The 17,902-nt window shown below is 54.8% G+C and overlaps 1 protein-coding gene across 2 annotated transcripts; it reads right to left on the reverse strand.

Moving 5' to 3' along the window:
* Nucleotides 1-6,604: 6,604 nt before the first annotated feature.
* Nucleotides 6,605-10,211, reverse strand: LOC308521755 (class I histocompatibility antigen, Gogo-B*0103 alpha chain-like; the record flags this gene model as incomplete). 2 transcript variants are annotated; one of them, XM_081094851.1, is made up of 8 exons in its annotated part: nt 10,100-10,211; nt 9,606-9,875; nt 9,105-9,380; nt 8,240-8,515; nt 8,005-8,121; nt 7,547-7,579; nt 7,367-7,414; nt 6,605-7,213 (listed from the first exon to the last, which is right to left on the reverse strand). In XM_081094851.1, exons 1-8 carry the CDS (start codon nt 10,170-10,172, stop codon nt 7,209-7,211), a joined length of 1,098 nt encoding a protein of 365 aa, XP_080950977.1. In that variant the 5' UTR covers nt 10,173-10,211. The 2 variants fall into 2 exon arrangements, with proteins under 2 accessions (XP_080950977.1, XP_080950976.1); XM_081094850.1 differs by lacking the exon at nt 6,605-7,213 and having other exon boundaries at nt 7,272-7,414.
* Nucleotides 10,212-17,902: the final 7,691 nt, after the last annotated feature.

Consider the following 17,902-nt stretch of genomic DNA (forward strand, 5'->3'; position numbering starts at 1 on the left):
TGACAAACATGGCATGGTATCACTTGTATGTGGACTTTTTAAAAAGTTCAAACTCATAGAAACAGAGAGTAGAAAGGGGGTTTCCAGGGGCTAGAGCAGGTGGGAGGGGCCAGTCATGGGGATGAGGAGGGGAGGTGGTGGACAGAGTGTGGGAAGCAGAAAGGGACACTCAGGGGACTGAGAAGCAGGGGCTGAGAGCATCCTCACTGCTGGGTGGTGCCTGTCCTGCTGGACAGTTACCACACACCGAGCTCCTGTGAACAGACCCATTTACTAGGTCACGGTTGTGCAGGTTCCACGTCCCACATGTCCTCTCCGGGCTAAGCACACGTGTGGCCAGGCCTCTGCTCCTCACTGAGCCCACAGCCAGGCTCACTCACTTGGTTGTGTGAAGGCAGATTCCTGCAGATGTGGGACTGAGGTCCCCGTCTCCTTGCTGGCTGCCAGCTGGAGCCCCTGAGCTCCCAGAGGATGCCTGCGGCCCTGGACCGCGGCCCCTACAGCACACCCAGGCCTTCCCCCACGTGGAGCCTCTCTGACTCCCCTCCACCCCATCCCTCCTGCAGCACCTGTGCCTCCAGCCAGAGAAACTTCTCTGCTTTCAGGGTCCATGTGCCCTGATGGCCCACCCAGATCACCCAGGGCAGTGTCCCCATCCAAGTTCCTTCACCTTCATTACCTCGCCCTCGTCCCTTTGCCGGGTCAGGAAACCTGCTCACAGGCTGCATGGATTCCGCTGGACATCTCTGCGGACCACTGTTCAGCCTTCCGCATCTGATTTTATTGAAATCACCGAGGATCAAAGGGGGAGCCCTCTGGGGAGGGTGACAGTGAGCCAGGAGCTGAAGGAAATCAGGAATGGCCTCGGGGCCCACAGCGAATACCTACAAGGAGGGGACTGGGGCTCAATCTGATGGTAGAAGATTCATAGGAGAAAATGTTCAGGGAGGAGTGAGGAACACGGGGCACCAGGTCTGGGGAGGGGAGACACCTTATAGGAAAGTACTTCAGAGGGAGCCGTGTCCCAGGGAGACCAGGTTTCCCTCAGAGCTGCGAGGTGCAGGAGCATCCTGGGAGGGCTGTGCACATTGGGCTGGGCCTGGGCGGAGAACCCTGGGAAGGGCAGTGGGGAGGTTTCAGGAGTTGGGGAGGTGTTGTGCGAGGAGACAGTGTGTGTGTGTGTGTGTGTGTGTGTGTGTTGCGGGGGGGGGGGGGGAGGTGCCTGTGGAGAGGAGCACGTAGGATGTTTGGGAGACTGACTGACCAAGACAAACAGGGATATGACAGAATGAGGTCAGTCCTGGTGGATTCAGGGCTGATGGTGGTGGTGAGTGTGTGAGAGAGGAGGTGGGAGGAGCACAGTTTTGGGGCTGTCACTTGGGCTCTGAGGATGGAGATGAGGAGGGTTAGGGTGTTCGAGTCTTCATTCCAGTGTGTGGAGCCTTTCTGGGTCAGGGGGTGGATGCCTGAGGGAAAGGAGGGTCTTAGAGTATGTGCCTGGGCTCATTCTGGACCCTGAGAGAGGGGCTGTGCTCACAGGCGGTCACAGGGACAGCTTGGGGTTGGAGCTGTGACCTCTGGGGCGCCAGGTGGGACCCCTGGCACAGGGGCCCTCTGCTGTCCTTCTGGGGGACAGAAGGCCCTGGGGAGCTGAGCTTTAGCCCCAATAGTCCCAATGTGCATCCCCGCGCTGTGGAAGATTGTGTAGACAGTGAGATGTGGTTCCCAAATAAGAGATGATTTTATTTTGAAAACTGAGTTTGAAAAAAAAACAACAGAAATAGGGACTAGAAGAACATGATTCTACTTTTCAGGTTTCCATGGTGTTGTCCTCAAGGGACTGGAGAGAGGGGTGGCAGTGAGGAGATGGAAACCTCAGAGATGGCTCCTGACTCCTGAGTGCTCTTCTTAAGTCAATCCCTGTCCTGTCCTGACCTTGACACTGTGGAGCCCAGGACTCACCAAAGATTCTTCTTCCCCCGAGGATGCCCTGCCTTCATGTCAGCTCCATGGGACCCACTCACAGCACAGCCCCTGCCAGGGCACAGGCAGCCTCGGGAGCAGCGCGGCGGCGCCCCCGTGTGGCCACAGGGCAGAGGACAGAAGAGCCAGCTCCCCTTTCTGCTGCTCAGCCAGGACCTCCCAGGGTCTCCCTCTGCTCCCAGCACCAGAACAGGGCTTTGAACGCAGGAGGGGGGCCCTGTCCTATATCAAATTCGGGATGCAAAGTGTTTCTCCAAATGCACACTGATGGTGATGCTTCCTCCCCATTGAGTCACCGTGGATGCTGCCTCAGGAAAGAGCGAGGTCTCCTGGGCCATAACCGCTGGCTCCCAGTTCCAGCTGTGTTGGGGTCCAACCCCAGCAGGTCTAGTGGTCCCCAAAGGTGTGGACAGTGTCGGCAAAGAAGGAATGACATGGAGACAGCGTTCCGTTGATCAGCAGCCTAGCCAGGATCTCTAGCCAATTTCTGGTGTTTGTCTTTTTACATCTGTATTTATACCAGTTGATTTTAATCCTGTCAATTTCTATTGCAAAGGTTAGGGAGTTTCTAATCTCCATTCCAGGGAGTAAAGATTATGTAGCTTAAGGGTGATTGTTTGTAGTTAAAGTGATTAACTACCCGCCTGGCACTTAGTTAAGGGGTTTTATCCCCTCCCTGACTTCAGGGAAAAAGCCCTACCTGGGGAAACAACCTTTCTCGGAGAGGTGACCTTGGTTAAAACACATAGGGCTAAGGGGAGCAAACACATTAAGAACAGTATGCCATATACGCCAGGTCCCTTGAAACATATGCTGTGCAGATGTTTCTTTCCTGCAGTGACTATGTCAAGCAGCAAGGATGGACCGGCTTCCGGCACAGCTGCACCCACAATCAAACCAGGAGTCCTTAGTCTCCCGGATGGGACCTTGGACACCCAAGAACCAGTCCCCTGTTCCCGCTGCTGCCTCTGGAGCTAGAGCACCTTCCTCCTGGGAACTAGTGCCGCTTGTCTCAGAGCTGGGATGGGGGTGGGGCTGGGGTGTCAGGCCTGGGAAGGCAAGATGCCCCTGAGGAGGTCAGGATGGGGCGGAGTCAGCACGCAGAGGGGTAGAGGCTTCAGAGAGGAGAGCAGGAGGGGAGGGTGTGCCTTGGGGACCCCTGCTGGTGTTTGGAAGGGGTCCTCGGGTCACAGACAGCAAAGGGCTGGGCTGCCCCTGTAGGGATGAGCCTGGTCCCAAAGTCCTGGGGTTTTCAGGGTCCCACTGACTGGGCCAGTGCCCCTGCCAAGTCTGAGCCCAGCCCCAAGCAGCAGGCCGTCCTGTCCGTCAGTGGTCCCTTGGGGTTGCATTGTTTGCTCCAAGAACTGTATCTAGGGAACAGTTTCAGAGAGCCAGCCTTCAGAGATGTTATTATTGGGACCCAGGGCCCATGTCCTAGCTCTTCCACCTGACTCTACCCCATGGCAGAGAGAATGACACGTAACTCCCAACATCATGTTTCATAACAGGTGATACATGCCCTCCCTTCTCTTCCTGAGGAAAAATGAAACCTTTAAATGTGGATGTAAAACCCCTCCCCACCCTGAGCTCTGGCACTGCCTCAGTGGTTCCCAGGCTGGCTGAGCCCAGGATTGCTTGTGAGCTTCTTACAAAACCCCCAGCCTCCCCCAGACCCACAGACCCAGAGAATTAGGCACAGACAGGAACCACCTGTGTAACACCCTGCAGGCGAGGCTGACACACAGACACGGGGATCCTGGTCTGGGTTCTCGCTGCTCAATGTGGGATCTGAAGACCAGCAGCATCGGCACCTTGGGACAGAGCCAGCCTCTCACACTCTGCTCCAGACGTCCTGAGCCAACGAGAGGTCCAGGGGGTTCCTGTGCACAGGAACGCTGGGGGCTCCGTGGTCTCTGTACCTTCTAGACCCGGAGACAGAACAGTGCAGTCGGCTCTGGTGTGTGATCTGATCAGACGGCTCAGCACTGGGTCCTGGTTTCAGTCCTTCTTCCTTGGTCTCCTGTAGCATCAGTCCCTTGATGACCTCGTCCATTCTCAAGGTTTTAAATGTGTCACCTTCCAAGTCTGTTTCTCCAAACAACATCTCTCCTGATCTCCAGACTCATCTAACTGCCAATCGGACAGCTCCCTTGTGTTGCTGACAGACACTCCGCTCCAGCGTCTCTTAAAATGAAGACCTGTGATGCCCCTCAAATAGGCTGCTCCAGAGTCTCCCCATCTCTAATAGCAACTCTGTCTCTCTACTTATATCCTCTGAGATTTTTGGTGACCTAGACCCCTCTCTCGAATGCCCAATTAACCCTTAGGCTCACTCTAAAGTCCATCTTCAGAAGGAACCAGAACCCCAGCATGCCCACTCTTTCCATCGCTCAGCCCCTGGAAGCCTCTCCAGCCTGGAGCCCCTCACATACGCCTCCAGCCTCCCCACTGCCCCTCACCTCCCAAATGTTCTCAGCTCAGCAGCCACAGTGATCCTTTAAAGGGGGTATCAGGCCAGGCCTCTCCTGCTCTGAACTCTCTTGTGGCTCCCTCCTCACTCAGAGCACAGTCCCTGTCCTTCTTCCTTCCTCCAGGCCCAGGAGGTCTGGCCTTGTCTTTATCTCATCTCCATTACTCTCTGCTCCATTCCCACACTGGCCTCCTCCCTCTTAAACCAGACACACTCCTGCCCCAGGCCATTCCCACTGGAGGTGCCACTGCTGGAAAGGACTTCCTTCCAACATCCTCAGGGATAATGCCTCATGTCCTTCAGTGCTTTCCTCAAGCCACCTTCACAGGAAGGCCCCCACTGACTGGCCACCCAAGTCAAAGAGACATGCCCTAGCTGGTTTAGCTCAGTGGATAGAGCGATGGCCTGCAGACTGAAGAGTCCTGGTTGGATTCTGGTCAAGGGCACATGCCTGGGTTGTGGGCTCGATCCCCAGCAGGGGACGTGCAGGAGGCAGCCAGTCAATGATTCCCTCCCATCATTGATATTTCTATCTCCCTCTCCCTCTCCCTTTTTTTCTGAAATCAATACACACACACACACACACACACACACACACACACACACACACACACTGAGTGGCCAGATTATTATGATCACCTTACGTTTGTAGGCGGGGAGGGCAGTTGGGAGTGACCAGGCTGGCAGGGGAGGGCAGTTGGGGGCATTGGGCAGGCAGGGGAGCAGTTAGGTGTCAATCAGGCTGGCAGGGGAGTGCTTAGGGGGTGATCAGGCAGGCAGGCAGGTGAGTGGTTGGGAGCCAGCAGTCCTCGATTGTGAGAGGGATGTCCAACTGCCGGTTTAGGATCAGGCCTAAACTGGCAGACGAACATCCTCAGAGGGGTCCCAGATTAGAGAGGGTGCAGGCTGGACAGAGGGACACCCCTCCTCCCCCAGTGCACAAATTTTGTAGGCAAATTAGGGGTGGTCATAATAATCTGGCCACTCAGTGTATTTATTAAAAACAAACAAAAAACCCCACCTGTGGTCCGTGTCTCCCACAGCCTCGCGTGGGCTTGCCTTCCCCATGGCATTATTTCCCAGAACACTTAGCCCTTGTCACACAGACGCCTTCCTTGTTTACTGTGCTTTTTCATTCACTCTGTTTCTTCCCACACAGAGTATGTCCCACAGGAAAGCAGCTTCTCTGATTTTCCTTCAGTGGTCCCCACATGCGGAAACATTGTCACACATCTGGCACACAACTAATACTGGTTCATGAATGGCCAGTGTAGAGCCCTCCCTATGCTAGAGACACGTCTTCATTAACGTGGCCTCAGACCACAGCTTTCCTGTGGCAGCTACAGCACAGCGAGCTCTCACATTGACATCAGGGCCCCTGCTCTTCCCACAGAGCGGCTCTCCCTGAATCTACAGGAGACTCTGCTTCAGAAATCCCAGGGTTCCCACTGCAGCCAGCGCTAGAGGGAAGGGCAGGGAGAGAGGGTGGGCGAGCAGAGCAGAATTCCCACAGGAACTTATCTAAGATCACCAATTACAGGACCCCTCCTCCCTGCTAATTCCAGGACCTGGTTCCTTGGGGAGTTTAGGAAAAGATGGAAATAACAATCAATTCCTAGAAGGAGCCAAGAGCAGGATGAGACTGAAAATTCATCTCTCCATTCCACTGACTCTTGTGTGCAGGGACCCCGGAGCCTGGTGGGCACAATGACAGACAAGTCACCTCTGGCTGATGCTGGATAGGGGACACTGAAAAGAAGAATGAGACCAAAACTCAAAACAAGAACACAAACAGGCACAATCCTCTCCACAAACAAAGAAACAACAAATACAGTCCCAGAAGATGAGGGCTGAGGGCAGGACCCAGGCCTGAGCCTAGGCTGACCCGGACACAGGAAGGCCTTGCTGCCCACGGGTTTGGAGATGTTCCTCATTAGGACAATGTACAAGGCCTGGGGAGGTTTGAGTCCCTGTGATGGGAAGTCCTGGGGGAACAAGGTCCTACTGAAGGGAGAAGGACAAAGGAGCAGAGGGGTGACCCAGCTGAAGAGACCAGGGAGCCAACTGGGCACAGCCCTGACCACACTCGGTCCTCACAGCCTCTCCTGTCCCCCCTGCAGCGGCCTCAGCACAGCAAACACACAGGACCTGACAAGTTCTCAGTGCTTTCATTTATTTCTCAAATTTTGGATTCTCCTTTAATTTTTTTTAAAAATATATTTTTATTGATTTTCAGAGAGAAAGGATAGAGGAGGGAGAGGCAGATGGAAACATTAATGATGAGAGAAAATCATCCATTGGCTTTACTTGCACGACCCTGGTGGGAACTGAGCTGAAATCTGGGCATATGCCCTGAAACAGAATCCAACCATGACCTCCTGGTTCCTGGGTGGACACTCAGCCACTGAGGCACACCAGCGGGCTGTTCTCCTTTAAGGAACCCATCTCCCCTTCATGGAAAGAAGTGAAGAAGAATGCATATCCAGACTCTTATTTCAATCAGGCAGTAAGAAGCTGCAGCTGAACGCACCAGGAAGTAAAAACGAATAGGGAGGGCCTTGCCGCACCTCTACTGGACAGGAAAGGCTGGGGAGGGCGAGTGGCGGACAGGCGTGGGCCAGCCTCCCACCTCCTCACGTTATGCTGATAGGAACACACACATTCAGATGCCATTTGCAGAAAGAAATCAGAGATTCTTGGATCACAAAGTGGGAGTTTGAACAAATCTCCCATCACTCAGTCCCCAACAACTGCCTCAGGCTGTGGAAGAAAATGATCATGAACAAACTCAGTTCAGTGGCGGTAAGCAGTGACATTCTCAACAGCCCACCACAGGCTCACTATGTCCCAAAGAATCCCCATCACCCAGTCCTGTCCCTTTTGCCCCAACCCCTGCTATCATCAGGGTCTCACCTTCAGAAGCCGTGAGAGATGCATCAGAGCCCTGGGCACCATCGCTGCCTGGGGTAGAACAAAACAGGACGGGGTCAGAGCCCCCAGGAGAGGAGCCTAAGGGAGGAACTATGGGGTGAGGTCCCTCATGGGATCCAGTCTGTACTATCACAGGATGTCAGGGGTCACCTCCATACTCACTGGCAGTCTGAGCATAGCTCCCTCCTTTTCCACCTGTGGGAAGAAAACATCCTGTGAGGACATGGGCCATGAGGTCCTAAAGGAACTCCTAGTCTTGGAGCCCAGAGAAGTTTCCAGAACTGTGACTACAGACCCAGGGCAGGATCAGGAAACTTGAAGAAACTACACGTGTGGGGACTGGACCAACCACCCTCCTGGAGGTCTGTCCTCAGCAGGGACCTTCCCCCCCGACCTGGGAGTGCTGGGAACCAGGCCCCATCACTAGAATCATCAGGTGATGAATCTGTCCCTCATTTCCACACGTGTCTGACTAAAGAGTGAGTGTCAGCAAACAGGGCCCCACACTGGGCAACCACACGTGTGGGGATGGTACTTGCCCTTAATGAAGCAGAACACACTTCTATCTGGGCTGGCAACCCCCAGTGAGACAAGACACTCAGGCCCCACCCCTTCTCTACCTGAACGCTTCATCCTCCTCATCATCATAGCTCCAGCGACCACAGCTCCAGTGAGCACAAGGATGACCAGGCACACAACCAGGCCCACAGTGGGGATGGTGGCCCGAGGAGGCGGCTCTGGGAAGGGAAGGGGAGGTGAGGACCCTGACCCCCAGGCCTCAGCCCTGATCCCACTGAAGTCCTCCACAGGCCCCTGCTCCCTGAGAAGAGGCTCTGTGCCCACACCCCTCCTCACCCCATCTCAGGGTCAGGGGCTCGGGCAGCCCCTCGTGATGCACATGGCACGTGTATCTCTGCTCCTCTCCAGGGGGCACCACCAGGGCCGCCCACTTCTGGAAGGTCCCATCCCCCGCAGGCCTGGTCTCCACAAACTCCATGTCCTGGGTCTGCTCCTCCCCATCACGCCGCCAGCTCAGGCTGATGTCCGCAGGGTAGAAGCCCAGGGCCCAGCACCTCAGGGTGACCTCACGGTCAGAGATGGGGTGGTGGGTCACGTGTGTGTTTGGAGGGTCTGAGGAGAAGGGGGAGGAAATTCAGGGACTTGGCACTGTCAGGGGACCCTCCAGCAGCCCTCATGTGACCACCTGAGCGTGGACAGGGCACCTGGGGTGGGCCAGGGAGCACACAAGCACCACCAGCCTGGACAGAGCACCTGGGGATGACCTCTCCTCTTTAGAAAGTTCTAGTCAGAGTGACACAGCCCAGGGCAGGAGGCAGGTCTCAGGGGAGAAAGGGATTTCTGGTCCTGGCCTGGGTGGAGGCCAAAGGACTCAGAAACGTCGGGGTCAGACCTCAGATTCACTGGGGGAGGGGCAGGGAGCAGGGCCTGAGAGAGCAAGTCCCCCATGGGTCCCAGAGCCACTGCAGGGTCAATGGGAACCGCTGCTCAGTTCCTTCAGGCTGGTCTCCCCTCTAATTGTTCCTGAGAGACTGCACCCCTAGGCGTCCCTGAGAGAAGGGTGGGCGTCCCTGGATCTGAAAAGCCAGGCGGACTCAGCCTCCTGGTCCACAGGAGGGGGGTCTGACACTGACCCTGTGTCCTGTCTCCTTGTGGAGCCCCAGCCCCAGGGGAGAGGGGGGAGGCCCCAGGCCCCTGGTACCTGCGCGCTGCAGCGCCTCCTTCCCCAGCGCCAGGTATCTGCGCAGCCACTCCAGGCACCTGCCCTCCAGGTAGTGTCTCCATTCCTCAGCCACACCGGCCGCCTCCCACTTGCGCCGGGTGATCTGAGCTGCGGTGTCGGCCGCGGTCCAGGAGCGCAGGTCCTCGTTCAGGGCGATGTAGTCGGTGCCGTCGTAGGCGGACTGGTAGTAACCGCGGAGGCGGCGGCCGTCCGGTCCCATGTCACAGCCCCACATCCACTGGAGCGTGTGAGACCCTGCCCCGCCCCGAGGTCAGCGTCGCCCACTGAGCCGCGCCCCCGCTCCGTCCGCGGGGATTAACAGAAACTGAAAGTAAAACCGGGTCCAGGTCCCCGTGGGCTCCTCCCGGTGTGTGTATGTTGGGGGGAGGGTTGGGGTGAAGCTCGCACTCGGACACTCGGGGCGACCCCGGCCCGTCCGTGGGGATGGGGGTGGTGACCGCCCCGGGCCCCGTGGCTCACCGTCCCGGCTCTGGTTGTAGTAGCCGCGCAGGATCTGCAGGTTCCCTCGGAAAGTCTGTGCGGTGGCCTTGGCGTTCCGGGTGCTCATGTTCCAGTAGCCCGGCTCCACCTGCTCCATCCACGGCGCCCGCGGCTCCGCCCGCTGACTCTCCGAGTCGCTGTCGAACCGCTCGAGCTGCGTGTCGTCCACGTAGCCGACCTCCAGGTACCGGGCCTCCCCGCGGCCGGGCCGGGACACGGCGGTGTAGAACCATCTCAGGGAGTGGGGGCCTGGGGGCCGGAGCGGAGGGGCTGACACCCGGGGTCCGGGGTCGGAGGGACAGGAGAGGGGAAGGGGCCGGAGAGAGGAAACAGGGGCAGCGGGACGGAGAACAGAGGAGTCAGGACGGGGTGGGGTCTGGGGTGTCGGCGAGGGGGTTTTGGGGTGGAGACGCCCCCGCCGGTGCCCTCGCTCCTCCTCCCCAGAGGCCATTCCCTCCCGACCCCGCACTCACCCGCCCAGGTCTCAGTCAGGGCCAGGGCCCCCCAGAGCAGCAGGAGGAGGGTTGGGGGCCCCGTGAGCAGCATCCTCAGGGTCTGGGGAGTCTTTGAGTCCTGCTGAGTCCGCAGAGACTTATAACTGGGGACAAAGGTGACCCTGATTGGCTTCTCTATCACCTGACACCCAATGGGAGTGAGAACTGGGGCCGCGTCACGAGTATCCAGGAAGGAGGGCCCCACACAGGTTGTGAGAGGGAGAAGTGAAACTGCGGGGAGGTGGGGACTCCCCAACACTGAGTTTCCCGCTTCAGTCTCCGCCCTGGGGCTGGAACCCGGAGACCAGGCCTGGGACCTGGGACCTTGCCCTGACCCCTCCCCCTGCACGGAGAGCTCTGTCACACCCTTGTTATGCCCAGAGCTCGGGGTCCCCAATAATCCACCACCAGGGAGCCTCCTCCGATGCAAAAGCAACGAGTCTTTATTGATCAATTCTAGAATTGGCTCCCAGCCTCTATCAGGCACAGCAGTGAGGTGAGAGAGCGTGTCCCAGGAGAACAAAGGTTATACAGGGCTAGCTATTTGGGGTGGGCTTTAGGGTGGCATGAGTTACAGAGATTGGTCAGGGTTTTACAGCATAAGGGTCAGGAAGTGACCATCACATTCTGAAGGTTGGAGCCATCCTCCACTATAGCCTTATTAGGACCTTAGCTACATTTTTGGAGCTTCATTGGTCCACTCAGGTGGGTGGTTGGGAGAGTTAGGACAATATCATTATTCTTGTGGTCAGTCTTGGGGGGGGGGGCGGCTTGGGCTGAGGGCCCAGCCTTGCAAGACAAGATAGAGGAGAGGGAGAAGAGCATGTCTCTGCCTCGTCCTTGAAGAGGGAGGAGGGTGCATTTCTGCTTAGTTCTGCTTAGCTCTTTCAAGTTCCGTTCTGTCCCTTCACCCTCTCCCTCAGTCCTGCCCAGGGGCTGTGTGAGAACCAGGGAGACTCCCCAGGCTGGGACCAGCCCTTTCCTCCCTTCTCCTCCTGGAACCCCTCTCCCTGGAATGCACTCTGCCTCCCACCCTCACCTCTGCCCTGGACTCTTCTAGAGGAAAACTCACCCTGGGACCTTGATGCCAGAGAGCGAGCTCCCTGTGAGAGGAGGCAGAGGACAGGGTCTCCTCTGTAATCCTGGAGGAGTTGGGCCTGAAAAGACCAGTGAAGGGCAGGGGGACCACAGTCTTGGGAAGCCTGGACATCAGGAAGCTAATCTGTAAAATGAGTGATTTCAGAGGCTTCATATGCAAAGTGTCTAAACAGCCCAGCAGCCAGAGTGACAAAGCTCCTCAACTCTCCTTCCCACACAGGAAGTATGTGGCTGGGGCTGTTACATTGTGAAGTGACCTGCATTCCCCAGCCCTGAGCTTGTCCCTGTGCGTCCCCCACACCCTCCCTACAGGAGCCCAGGGAGCATGTGTGACTGCATTTCAGCAGGAGCCTGTGCATCCTCACAGTGGCAGGTGCTCAGTGGGTCACAGTGCCCTTCACCAGCGCTCCTGCCCTGCCATCCTTATGAATTACTCACATGGAAGCAGTGAGCACATTTTTTTTTTTTCACAAACATGGGTTTTATTATTATTATTCCCATTTTACAGACAAGGAAACTGAGGCACAGAGAGATTGAGTAATGTACTTAAAGTCACAGAGCTAATAAATAGATGTTGGAATGGCTTTCAAATGTAGATAGTCTGGCTCAAGATCCTGTATTCTGAATTATTGGTTACTAGTTTGTAGTGCTTTCTTAAAGGAGTTATAATCATCCTATATAGTAAAAGGCTAATATGCAAATAGATTAAACGGCAGAACAACTGGAACAACAGAACAACTGAACAATTGGTCGTTATGACGTGTGCTGACCACCAGGGGCGTGCGTGGAACATGCTGGGTGTTGGCTGCTGCAGGATGGTGGAGCAGGTGAGCGGGGCACCAGACCAGGGTGGGGCACCAGTCGCTGTCATCGGGGTGAACCTCTGGTGGTTACTGAAAATTCTTTGTTCCGCACACCGCGGTCCTGCCCAGCGCTTGCACCTGCCGCCAGTGCCACAGCCGCTGCTCACACTCACTGCCAGCACCCGGTGCCAGGCCCAATCCCTTGCTGCCATCAGCAGGTTGGAGCTGCGGCCACAGGCCCCAATCGCCCCTCAGGGCTTCTTCACCTCCCCCTGCTCCTGAGGGGTGATCAAGGCAGGGGAGGATGGGCCGAGATCCGCCCCTGTGCCTACCACAGCCTCGTGGCCCACAGTTCCTTTGAAGGTGCACTAATTCGTGCACTGGGCCCCTAGTATTATATGTTTCCGCAAACACTTCCTTTCGTTGGTATTGAGGGAACAAATTGTCTCTAACCTTCTTGCTTCTTCATTTAGTACCAACCACAATTACTCTCACCATCACCACCCCCACCACCACCACCACCACAGCCAAAACACTTCTACTGAGCCAGCCCTTTAACTGCAGGACAGAGTGCTCAAAACAGGGGGACAAAAGGGCCTATGACACACAGGTTGTGTCTTCAAATAGCTTAAACTCCAGTTAGAAATGTGACCATGTACTTGGAAGATAAATATCATTCCAGATAGTCGGGACAAAGTACTTTTTAACCGATTAACATAAGGTGGCAATTAGTTTTTAGGCAACCCACAGAATGTATTTAGTATCAAATGCAAAGAACACCCTGCTAGCTCTGTAGATATAGTTACTATGGATCTACAAACCACATTTAAATCTGAGAGTTCCACTGCTTTAGAACCTCTACCTCCACTCTTTTCCTCACCCCTGCTTATCCAGCCCTTCTCTGTCTCTCACCCCTCAGGCCTCTTCACCCTCTGTCTCTATCACCCTCCCACTCCTGACCATGGCAATAGTGTCACCCCCTCACCTGCCACCCGGGGTCTATTCTCCCCACAGGGTCAGCAATCCTGCTATGTGAGTCGGGTTGTGCAGTTTCAGCTCTGAAAATGCTCCAGTGGCTGCATCTCACTCTGGGAAGCCTCTAGCCTGTAAGACATGGGAGCACAGGGGCTTTGGGTCAAAGTTGTCTCCCATCACATGGAGCTGCTTCTGGTACATAGTAGCCAGTAAGTTAATTGTTGTTGAATGAATGAATGACAATTGTATATATTTTTTATCCTCATCTGAGGATATTTTCCCACTGATTTTTAGAAAGAGTGGAAGAGAGAAATATCAATGTGAGAGAAACACATCAATTAGTTGTGTCCGACTAGTGCCCTGACCAGGGCCCGAGTGGGGCAGGAGCCTACAACCGAGGTACTGGCCCTTTACGGGAATCGTACCCAGGGCTCTTCAGTCCACAGGCTGACACTCTACCCACTGAGCCAAACCGGCTAGGGCAATACCAGTCGTATTAAAATTTTAATTGTATTACATAAAATCATTAAATAAAAAACCCAAAAAGTTAGGAAAGATTTTATTACATGTAACTACTGTATGTGTCAGCTCATAAATTTATTTCAGTGGAAATAAATGTTGTGTGCTTATCTGTGGCACAGCTGAGCCTGTGTATTAGTTTTCTATTACTGTAAATAAATATCACCACAACTTAGTGGCTCAGAATAACCCTCATTTGCTTGCTGACATTATCTTAATGGGAAATGCAGGCATGGTGTGGATGGGGGTCTCTGGTCAGGGTCACAAAGCTGTGTTCTCATCTGAGCTCAGGACCTTTGTCTAAGTTTATATAGAGACTAGAGGCCCAATGCACGAAAATTCATGCAAGAGTAGGCCTTCCTTCCCCCGCTGCCGGCCCTGGCTTCTGTCAGGCACCCGGGACCTGGGCTGGCTTCCCTCTGGCCATGATTTCATCAGGAAGGATGTCGGGTCTAATTAGCATATTACCCTTTTATATATAGAAATTGTCAGCATCCAACTGTTTGCAGTGAATACAGTGTCCTTCAGCCACCTCACTGTGGGACTCCTGTTGGCATTGATACTCACAGTCTGGTCCCCCAGATGGAATCTCTAAAGATTTTATAATAAGAGTCTCTAAAGATTTTATAATAAGTGTATATATCTCCATAATAAATGTTATTTAGTTTTGCCAGCTTTAAATTTTCTGTACTGCATGGAGTCTTCTGAGGCTCAGCATTAATAAGGGTCATCTCTCATCTGTGACTCTCCTTCTTCTATTTTTAGTGCTGAAGTCTTAAATTTTATGTTTGGACTGAAATTTTGCTATTTTCCTATTGATGTATCTGTGGTCATTCCAGTTTTAGCTGCAAACATGTCTCCTGGGGCAGAAGGCAAGAAATCCCCCTGAGGGGGTGGTCAGGGGTGGGAATGCTGGGCCCTGTGGGGTCTGTACTTTAGCCAGACTCAGTGATGCTCATGTGATTTAAAAGTGCGAGTGCCTATTTAAACTTTTACCAGGAATGTGGAAGACTTCATGTTGCTGATATAGTTGTTCTGAAAATAAATGAACCTCAGCTTAAATAGAAGCATTAAGAGTTGAAAGTCAGGTCCTTGGTTGCAGAATCACCTGGGCATTTTCTTTTCAGACTATTAATTACTTCCTTTCCTTTCCTTCTATTCCATATCCCTTGTGTCTATACTTTTAACATATACACCCAGGTAATGCTTCCTTTAGCATAACCGCAGAGTATTGTTTTATATGGTTGAGATCTGATAATAAGCATAAAGGAAGGAGAGAAGGAAAAAAAGAAGGAGGAATGGAGAAAAGACTGAATGAAAGAGAGAACAGGAGGAGAGGAACTGGAATAGTGAGTGCAGGTGACATTTTCCAGGTGCAAGGAAACAGCGATGCAAACTGAAAGAAACCAAAGAGAGCCTTGTGACTTATTCACTGCAGAGCAAGGAACTGCCCCGAACTTGAGTGGCTTGAAACATAACCATCTGTTACCTCAGAAAGATGATACAAAGGCCAGCACGAGGGGGCCGATGCTGGAGAAGTTGGGGAAAGAGAAGGATGTTACCCGATGGGGTAAGAGATCGCTGGCAGAGAGATGCGAATGATTATGTTAGTCCGAGTCCCCCAAGCAGCAGATTCTAAGGTGGGATTGCCCTCAGCAGTGTGTACCAGGGGACACCTGTCAGAGCCTTTGGAGAGGGAGCCAGAACTCGCTGTGCGAGCCAGCAGACCCAGATCCAACCCGATGATCAGGAAGAGGGGGTTTGTCAGACGTGTCTTAGGTCACTACTGGGCGACCTCAGTGACGCTGAGCGAGGCCACAGGACAGTCCTTGAGCCACTGTCAGCATCAGAGGAGGCCCTGACCCCAGGAATGGCTGCCTGGGTCCCTGCAGGGCCCGGTCACCGTCTGGGAACAGCCCGTGGGGAGCGGGGCCTCTGCACAGGGGCTGCCATGGATTTCCCAGCTCAGGGCTGGGGACCCCTATGACTTACCTGGGGTGTGACCCAAACCTTCCTCCTGAGGGGTCTGGGTCCTGGAACTCCAGCCCTCCTCACGCTGGGCTGCTGTACATGTCCATCCACAGGTACAGGGAGCAGGAGGGAAGTGCTGTACCCGGTTCCCCACCTGCTCCTCCTGCCCCCACTGAGTGACAGCAGCCCCACACCCTGTGGCTCAGGGTCATTCCTCCTGCCTCACGGAGAGGGGACTCCTCCCCTGATGGTCTCTAGGCACCTGCAGTCCACACTTCCCTGGCGACAAACATAATATAGTTTGGGTGGCCCCTGGTAGAGCACCCCCACTTCTGAGAACCTGGACCTCCCACCGTGGAGAGCCCAGAGATGTGGAGACAGGAAGTGCAACATCCCCAGTGGGTGATGCTGAGTGGCGGGCAGTGGGTCACCCTGCTTCCACCCCTTGGTCCTGGGCCCTCACACTCTTCCTGTTGAGAAGTCGGCACCACACAGAGGTCCCTGCCCGATGTCCACTGGGTCCCGGGAGATGTGACCCGTCCTCTCAGGGCGTTTCCTCAGAGCTGGTGCTTCCATTCGGCTTCAGAGCCTGTCCAGGGTCCTGTGTGGCCGGCAGCCCCTGGACGGTGCAGAAGGGGTATGACCAGGGGATCCCATGGCACAGCCCAGCCTGCACCTCCTTCTCTGGGACCTGGGGCCCCAGGTCTGACACTGTGCTAAGAGCAGGCCCAAGCCCATGGAGCAGGCGTTTGGAGCCCCCAGATGGTGGTTCTGGCTGAAGTTCTGAGCACAGGAAAGAGAACCCACCATGGACTAGGGGGCTGTCCTGTGAGGATGACCCTCTGACCCTCCAAGAGGGCAGGGCTCACTGTGGTCACCTTGTCACGTGGTGGCTAGTTGGTCACCTAGGGAAACTGAGCCACATAAGGGCCCGGTATTGGCCTCACTCTGACATCTGGACATGGAGGTGTGGGCGTAGCTGGGACAGCCTTGGTCAGAGGGAGTCAGTGCTGCTGGACCTCATCTCCGCCATGAGGTCTCTCCATTCCTGTGCCCGTCCTGCCCGTCCTGGGCTGAGCGGTGATGCAGGCTGGCTGAGGTCGGTCTGTCTGCCTGGTTGCTCAGAGCCTTATGAGGGGAGGGTGTTTTCTGGTGGGTGCTGACGTGGTTCAGTCTCAGCTGCAGATGGGCCTTGTCCACCTTATGATGGGCTGGTGGCCTGTAGAGTTACGACCTCGTGGGGGACCCAGAACCGGGCATGTGGGCACTTGTAGTCACATGGCTGCTGGTGTCCCACGGCCAAGTGCTCTGTCTTCTCAGGTCCCAGTCACACACCCAGAGCAGCTTCCGAAGGGGGTACATGTGTCTGCTGTGGATGGTGGGGCCTCACCCAGAGCCCCCGGGGCCCGCACTGTGCTGCTCCGCTGGTGCCTGGCTCAGCTCCACAGTGTCTTTCCCACCACTGACCCCAGCGCCGGGGGGCTGCTGGATGGAGGCTGACTGCACCGGAATGTGGACATGCTGCCGTGTCCTGCCAGGTTCCTGTCCCACTCAGAGCTGGCAGCCTCCCATGTCACCCTGAATGTGAGCCAATCAGCAGACGCTTATGGCATACAATGGGCTAAGAGATAAATGCTCTAATGCTCCCAGTTTTCCAGAAGGCGGGGAGCACCGGGGTACATAGTTCATACCATAAAGTAACACAGCCAGAGCCCCTCCCAGGGCACAGAGCACTCCTAGGTGAATACCTTTGAGAGATATAAGCTTAGTGCACAAGCATACGTGTAAAAGAAGACTTAAGCAGCATTGTTTATAATTACCACATCCTCAAAACAAACCAAAGGCCAAGACATGGATAATATAAAGTGTGAGTCACTTATTCAATGTTCTGTTACACAACAACACAGATGAACACTCTTCAAATACATATAATGACTTGTCAGGCATACTGCTGAGCTAAAACACAGCCTCAAAAGTGTGTATATGGCATGCTCTTATTTGTATTAAATATTCAAAATTTACATAAAACTCAAGATAATCCGTATTGCTTGGAGACGCCCACATCGGGGTAAAAAGTAGCTTGAACATGATGACTATGAAATCAGGTGGGCAAGAGGCCTTTGCTCTTGGAGGGCTGTGGTGCTCGGACACTGTGACCCACAGACAAGAGGCAGCTCGTCCCGCTGTCCTCTGCTCCTTGTCTACCCCGTCTTCCCAGCTGCCGGTCTGACCTGCCAACAGCAGCCGGCCCTTGGCTGAAGCCCACAGGACTGGGGCCTCTGGTGGTGACAGTTCCCACAGTCGCATCTCAGCAGCCAACACGAGCAGTTTCTCACATGCTCTCCCAGGCGTGGGCCCAGCTGGTGCTGCAGCCCGTGGGTGACTGTGTCTCTGGTCCCCCAGCTCTATATCCAGG

The sequence above is a fragment of the Myotis nattereri genome (assembly GCF_964212035.1).
Source record: "Myotis nattereri genome assembly, chromosome: 6".
Lineage (NCBI taxonomy): Eukaryota > Metazoa > Chordata > Mammalia > Chiroptera > Vespertilionidae > Myotis > Myotis nattereri.